This window comes from Heloderma suspectum, chromosome Z, assembly GCF_057233095.1.
Source record: "Heloderma suspectum isolate Gila_16-S chromosome Z, 16-S_ref, whole genome shotgun sequence".
NCBI lineage: Eukaryota > Metazoa > Chordata > Lepidosauria > Squamata > Helodermatidae > Heloderma > Heloderma suspectum.
Window position 1 is genome coordinate 9,478,217 of NC_139476.1, and position 7,604 is coordinate 9,485,820.

Below are 7,604 nucleotides of genomic sequence, written 5' to 3' on the forward strand. Positions count from 1 at the left end.
CCAACAGGCACTGTGTTTAACACTGAAGTTATACAGGACACACCACACCAACTGGAAGTTGGATAAAAGTTTATTAGGGGAAAGGAACAAAGAGGAAGGAATGGAAGGAGGTGGTAAGTTGTACAGGAAATTACAAGCAAGTTGCAATGCTCAAAGCAAAGCCAGAAACGCCAAGGCACACACTCCCAGGAGCAAAACAATAAAGCTAGCTAGTCTGTCCTATACATATCAAAGTATGGGCCTCTCAGAATAGCCGTGGACCAGCAGCGCATCCTTGTACCGTCAGGGCCAAGAAGAAACGCCCGCCCCTACTTTAGCCCTCTTTTTGTTGCCCAGCCCTAGCAACTCAGGGCAGATTTGAAGCTCCCAATCCAAGCCCAGTCTCAGGACACCCCAGTCCACCCCGCAAGGAAGCTGAATCCTCCCACTAGACACGGCTGCTATCATTTTCTCAATTAGCCGGAGCAGAGCGTGGCCTTGAGCTGCCAGGCTGAGAAACAATCAACAACTGACAATCAACCTCCAGGTGGCTACTTTGTACGTGACTACCCAAGCGGCCCTCGTGGCTCATGCTTCTACTATCCCATTCTTGACAGCTCTTCTAATGTTCTTAGAGAGGAAGCTATTCTGGCTGCAAAATAGGGTTGTAACATATTAATGTATGTGTTTGCATTATTGACTGTGTTAGGCAGTGAGTGACAGGTTGGAGGGGCTTGTCTCTGTGTGTGTGTGGGCTGTGGGTTTTAAAAAAAGAGGGCTGACACTTAATCAGATAGGGCCCTAGGGACTGAAGAAGCAACATCTGGTTAGTGGGGTTTTGGAGCCAGGATTTAGCTTAGGACCAAGCAGCGTTTTTTTCTGGTGGAACTCACAGGAACTGCATTCTGGCACCGTTTCTTCTAATCTGTCTGTCTGTCTGTCTGTCTATCCTATCTATCTATCTATCTATCCTGTCTGTCTCTGCCTGTCTGTCTCTGTATCTCTCTCTCTCTCTATCTCTGTATCTATCTCTCTATCCTATCTATCTATCAATCTATCAATCTATCCTGTCTATCTCTGTCTCATCTATCTATCTATCTATCTATCGATCGATCTCTATCAATCTATCCTATCTATCTATCTATCTATCTATCTATCTATCTATCCTCTCTCCCCCTCTCCTATCTATCTCTGTATCTATCTATCTCTCTGTCTCTCTATCCTATCTCTCTGTATCTTTGTATCTATCATCTCTCTCTCTCTCTATCTCTCTCTGTATCTGTCTATCTCTGTATCTCTGTATCTATCATCTATCTATCTATCTATCTATCTATCTATCTATCTATCATCTATCTATCTATCTATCTATCCATCCATCCTATCTATCTCTGTATCTGTGTCTGTCTGTCTGTCTGTCTGTCTATCTCTGTATCTGTCTATCTATCTATCTCTGTATCTCTGTCTGTCTGTCTATGTATCTATCTATCTATCTATCTGTCTATCTCTGTATCTATCTATCTCTGTATCTATCTATCTATCTATCTATCTATCTATCTATCTATCTATCTATCCATCCTATCTGTCTCTGTATCTGTCTATCTCTGTATCTCTGTGTCTGTCTGTCTATGTATCTATCTATCTATCTATCTATCTATCTATCTATCTATCTATCTATCTATCTCTGTATCCATCCATCCATTTATCCTATCTCTCTCTATCCTATCTGTCTATCTCTGTATCTGTCTGTCTGTCTGTCTATCAATCTATCAATCTATCCTGTCTATCTCTGTCTCATCTATCTGTCTATGTATGTATGTATGTATGTATGTATGTATGTATGTATCTATCTATCTATCTATCTATCTATCTATCTATCTATCTATCATCTATCTATCTATCTATCCTATCTATCCTATCTGTCGATCTCTATCAATCTATCCTATCTATCTGTCTGTCTGTCTGTCTGTCTGTCTATCCATCCTCTCTCCCCCTCTCCTATCTATCTCTGTGTCTGTCTGTCTATGTATCTATCTATCTGTCTATCTCTGTATCTATCTATCTATCTATCTATCTATCTATCTATCTATCTATCTATCTATCCATCCTATCTGTCTCTGTATCTGTCTATCTCTGTATCTCTGTATCTCTGTGTCTGTCTGTCTGTCTGTCTATCTATCTATCTATCTATCTATCTATCTATCTATCTATCTATCTATCCATCCTCTCTCCCCCTCTCCTATCTGTCTCTGTATCTATCTATCTCTGTATCTCTGTGTCTGTCTGTCTATGTATCTATCTATCTGTCTATCTCTGTATCTATCTATCTATCTCTCTATCTATCTCTCTATCTCTCTATCTATCTATCTATCCATCCTATCTGTCTCTGTATCTGTCTATCTCTGTATCTCTGTGTCTGTCTGTCTATGTATGTATGTATGTATGTATGTATCTATCTATCTATCTATCTATCTATCTATCTATCTATCTATCTATCTATATCTATCTCTGTATCTGTCTATCTCTGTGTCTGTCTGTCTGTCTGTCTGTCTGTCTGTCTATCTATCTATCTATCTATCTATCTATCTATCTATCTATCTATCTCTGTATCCATCCATCCATTTATCCTATCTCTCTCTATCCTATCTATCTCTGTATCTGTCTGTCTGTCTGTCTGTCTGTCTATCTCTATCAGTCTATCAATCTATCCTGTCTATCTCTGTCTCATCTATCTGTCTATCTATCTATCTATCTATCTATCTATCTATCTATCTATCTATCTATCATCTATCCTATCTGTCGATCTCTATCAATCTATCCTATCTATCTATCTATCTATCTATCTATCTATCTATCTATCTAATCTATCCTCTCTCCCCCTCTCCTATCTATCTCTGTATCTGTCTATCTCTCTGTCTCTCTATCCTCTCTCTCTGTATCTCTGTATCTATCATCTCTCTCTCTCTCTCTCTCTCTGTCTCTGTATCTGTCTATCTCTGTATCAATCATCTATCTATCTATCTATCCATCCATCCATCCATCCTATCTATCTCTGTATCTGTGTCTGTCTGTCTGTCTATCTGTCTATCTATCTCTGTATCTGTCTATCTATCTATCTATCTATCTATCTATCTATCTCTGTATCTGTCTATCTGGCTATCTGTCTATCTCTGTATCTATCTATCTATCTCTGTATCTATCTATCTATCTATCTATCTATCTATCTATCTATCTATCTAATCTATCTATCTCTGTATCTGTCTATCTCTGTATCTCTGTGTCTGTCTGTCTATGTATCTATCTATCTGTCTATCTCTGTATCTATCTATCTATCTATCTATGTATCTATCATCTATCTATCTATCTATCTATCTATCTATCTATCTATCTCTGTATCTATCTCTGTATTTCTGTGTCTGTCTGTCTATGTATCTATCTATGTATCTATGTATGTATCTATGTATGTATGTATGTATGTATCTATCTATCTATCTATCTATCTATCTATCTATCTATCTCTATCTATCTATCTCTGTATCCATCCATCCATCCATCCATCCATTTATCCTATCTCTCTCTATCCTATCTGTCTATCTCTGTATCTGTCTGTCTGTCTGTCTATCTCTATCTATCAATCTATCAATCTATCCTGTCTATCTCTGTCTCATCTATCTGTCTATGTATGTATGTATGTATCTATCTATCTATCTATCTATCTATCTATCTATCTATCTATCTATCTATCTATCCTATCTGTCGATCTCTATCAATCTATCCTATCTATCTATCTATCTATCTATCTATCTATCCATCCATCCATCCTCTCTCCCCCTCTCGTATCTATCTCTGTATCTGTCTATCTCTGTATCTCTGTGTCTGTCTGTCTATGTATGTATGTATGTATCTATCTATCTATCTATCTATCTATCTATCTATCTATCTATCTAATCTATCTCTGTATCTGTCTATCTCTGTGTCTGTCTGTCTGTCTGTCTGTCTGTCTGTCTGTCTGTCTATCTATCTATCTATCTATCTATCTATCTATCTATCTATCCATCCTCTCTCCCCCTCTCCTATCTATCTCTGTATCTATCTATCTCTGTATCTCTGTGTCTGTCTGTCTATGTATCTATCTATCTGTCTATCTCTGTATCTATCTATCTATCTATCTATCTCTGTATCCATCCATCCATCCATTTATCCTATCTCTCTCTATCCTATCTATCTCTGTATCTGTCTGTCTGTCTGTCTATCTCTATCAGTCTATCAATCTATCCTGTCTATCTCTGTCTCATCTATCTGTCTGTCTGTCTATCTATCTATCTATCTATCTATCTATCTATCTATCTATCCTATCTGTCGATCTCTATCAATCTATCCTATCTATCTATCTATCTATCTATCTATCTATCTATCTATCTAATCTATCCTCTCTCCCCCTCTCCTATCTATCTCTGTATCTGTCTATCTCTCTGTCTCTCTATCCTATCTCTCTGTATCTCTGTATCTATCATCTCTCTCTCTCTCTCTCTCTGTCTCTGTATCTGTCTATCTCTGTATCAATCATCTATCTATCTATCTATCTATCTATCTATCTATCCATCCATCCTATCTATCTCTGTATCTGTGTCTGTCTGTCTGTCTATCTGTCTATCTATCTCTGTGTCTGTCTGTCTGTCTGTCTATCTATCTATCTATCTATCTATCTATCTATCTATCTATCTCTGTATCTGTCTATCTGTCTATTTCTGTATCTATCTATCTATCTATCTATCTATCTATCTATCTATCTCTGTATCTGTCTATCTCTGTATCTCTGTGTCTGTCTGTCTATGTATCTATCTATCTGTCTATCTCTGTATCTATCTATCTATCTATCTATCTATCTATCTATCTATGTATCTATCATCTATCTATCTATCTGTCTATCTCTGTATCTATCTCTGTATTTCTGTGTCTGTCTGTCTATGTATCTATCTATGTATCTATGTATCTATCTATCTATCTATCTATCTATCTATCTATCTATCTATCTCTGTATCTATCTATCTATCTATCTATCTATCTATCTATCTATCCAGCCATCCATCCATCCATCCATCCATCCATCCATCCATCCATCCATCCTATCTGTCTATCTCTGTATCTATCAATCTATCCTGACTATCTCTGTATCCATCCATCCATCTATTTATCCTATCTCTCTCTATCCTATCTGTCTATCTCTGTGTCTGTCTGTCTGTCTGTCTGTCTATCTCTATCTATCAATCTATCAATCTATCTATCCTGTCTATCTCTGTCTCATCTATCTGTCTATCTTTGTATCTATCTATCTATCTATCTATCTATCTATCTATCTATCTATCTATCTATCTATCCTCTCTCCCCCTCTCCTATCTATCTCTGTATCTATCTAACCTATCTGTCTATCTCTGTGTCTGTCTGTCTGTCTGTCTAGTGTTTATCCACTATTTTAATGCTCTTCATTACAATTTAACCAACATCTACTCCTGAGAAAACGTAATCCAAGAGTTCCAGTACCTTCTTCTCCAGAAAAAAAGCACTGGGACCAAGTATAGATGTATTAATAATAGTATACATATAACTCTTTTTGTGTTTAGTAAATGTTATTTGTTTGTTTTTAATACAAAATCCCACATGTTGGTTTGTCTTCATTTCATTTATTATATTTCTATACCACCCCATAGCCGAAGCTCTCTGGGCGATTAATTTTTTTTTTTTAGAAACCATTAAAATACATTATACAAAGAGGAAAAATCACTTACGTAAAAACATATAAACAAACAGCACACACACAGACAACATATATGTAAAAACAATTTTTAAACAATCAGCCAAGGACAATCCAGGACCTACTAAAAGACTAATTATATGCTTATTGTGCTTCCATTAGAAAAACATATTTCCTGGCTAGTTCTCCTGTATTGGGTAGAGGGAACCAATTAGTCTTATTGCCTCTATGACCCAGAGATTAAAACAGGCCCAAGCTGTGAGTGTCAGTGAGAACAACTGACCAAAGCAGAAGCAGATGTCCTGAGGCGGTTTTCTTCTCAGTTTCATCAGGTGGAAGCTGGAGATGGCAGAACCCAGGGCAGGAGCATCACGGATGATCACCAAAAAAGAGGAAATGCATCACCAAAGAGGGCAGAGGTTTGCAAAAAATTTACATCTGCCAATTTGTATGTATAGATGCAAATTTGGAAATAATTACTGTAATTTAAAGAGAAATACATTACATCGCACCCTAGTAAAGATGATTGTGACCCAGTAACCTATGCCTCCTCAGTCAGCTCTTGACTGTTGATGGGCAATTTCAAAGCCCCTTTTCTGCTCTCCCTTTTTAGGATTCTTTCCTCTTTAAACTGGACTTGGATTGGACAGCCCTTCAGTTAAAAGATTGTCCTCTGTAATGTTGGTCACATGGCCAACACAATCTTACTGTGGCATCTTAAAAACTAGCACATTTATTATGGCGCAAACGTTTGTGGGCCAGATAGTCCACTTCAGCAGATGCGTGGAGTGTTATCAGGGCTGGCGTCAAGAGTAGGTATGGTCAGGCAGCTGCTGAGGGCCCACACCTCATCAGGGGGCCCACTGACACGAGCCCCCTGGAATTGCTCCTCCTCTTCAACCTGCTTGTTCATGCGCCTCTTGCTCTGGCCCAGACAATGGTGGTGGTGAGAAGGAGGCACAATAGATCCCATGGCCTGCTTGCTCCCTGGCTCTCTGCCTGTCAAGCAAGGAAGTGGGAGCCATGATGAGGAAGAGGAGGAGCAACAGCAGCAGGTGACAATGGGGGTGAGAACGGTGGACTCGTTGGGGAGGGGGCCCACTGAGGGGTTTCCCCCAGGGGCCTTCCTGGAGCTGACACTGAGGGCATCTCTACACAAGGCTTTTATTGTGCACTCATGAGTGTTCACTCACAAAAGTTTGTGGGTCTTTCATATAATGTCGTCAACCTCCAGGGCCTCTCCCATTGTTTAGAGCCTTTATCCCGTTTTTGTAAAGATTGGGGAAAACCCAGCATTTCTTCTAGAAGCACGATGAAGCGTTGCAACAGCTGCACGTACTTCCGCAATTCCGCTATACCACAGCACCATCTAGTGGCTGTATAATGAAACATATTGAACCTGCAGAGAAGGAAATCCCCGAAGAAAAGCACGTGTAAAGGTGCCGAGTTTAATCCCGCAAAGAATCTGGAGACAGAAGCCCCAGTAAAGGTGCTAAAGGATAAAACCCTGGTGTAGAGAAGCCCTGAGTATTATCCTCAGTTGACAGGTTTTAAATACATGCAGATCTAGGTGGGGTGAGAGGACAGTAAACCCTGAGGTTAGACAGAAATGAAATACGAAAACTATAGAGAGTAAGAATTACATTAAAGCTTTAAAATAAGCACAGTGACCCTTTACATCAGCCACTACTTGGTGAAAACAAACATCCCAATGTTGGTAAGAGAGTTAACTCCCTGAACTTGAGCATACTCCGGGAGAGAGTGGAGGACAGGAAGCCCTGGCGTGCTATGGTCCATGGGGTCACGAAGAGTCAGACACGACTGAACAAGGGGAAGGAAGGCCGAAGGCAGAAAGAGCTTCAGTTAGCAGTGAGAA

At 39.2% G+C, this 7,604-nt stretch overlaps 1 protein-coding gene across 1 annotated transcript; it reads left to right on the plus strand.

Annotated features, from left to right (window-relative positions):
* The first annotated feature begins 3,450 nt into the window (after positions 1–3,450).
* Positions 3,451–5,490, plus strand: LOC146333632 (uncharacterized). Its single transcript, XM_084825663.1, has 5 exons — positions 3,451–3,544; positions 3,675–3,798; positions 4,008–4,334; positions 4,627–5,147; positions 5,435–5,490. The coding sequence occupies exons 1-5, from the start codon at positions 3,451–3,453 to the stop codon at positions 5,488–5,490; spliced, it is 1,122 nt and encodes a 373-aa protein (XP_084681789.1).
* The last annotated feature ends 2,114 nt before the right edge of the window (positions 5,491–7,604 follow it).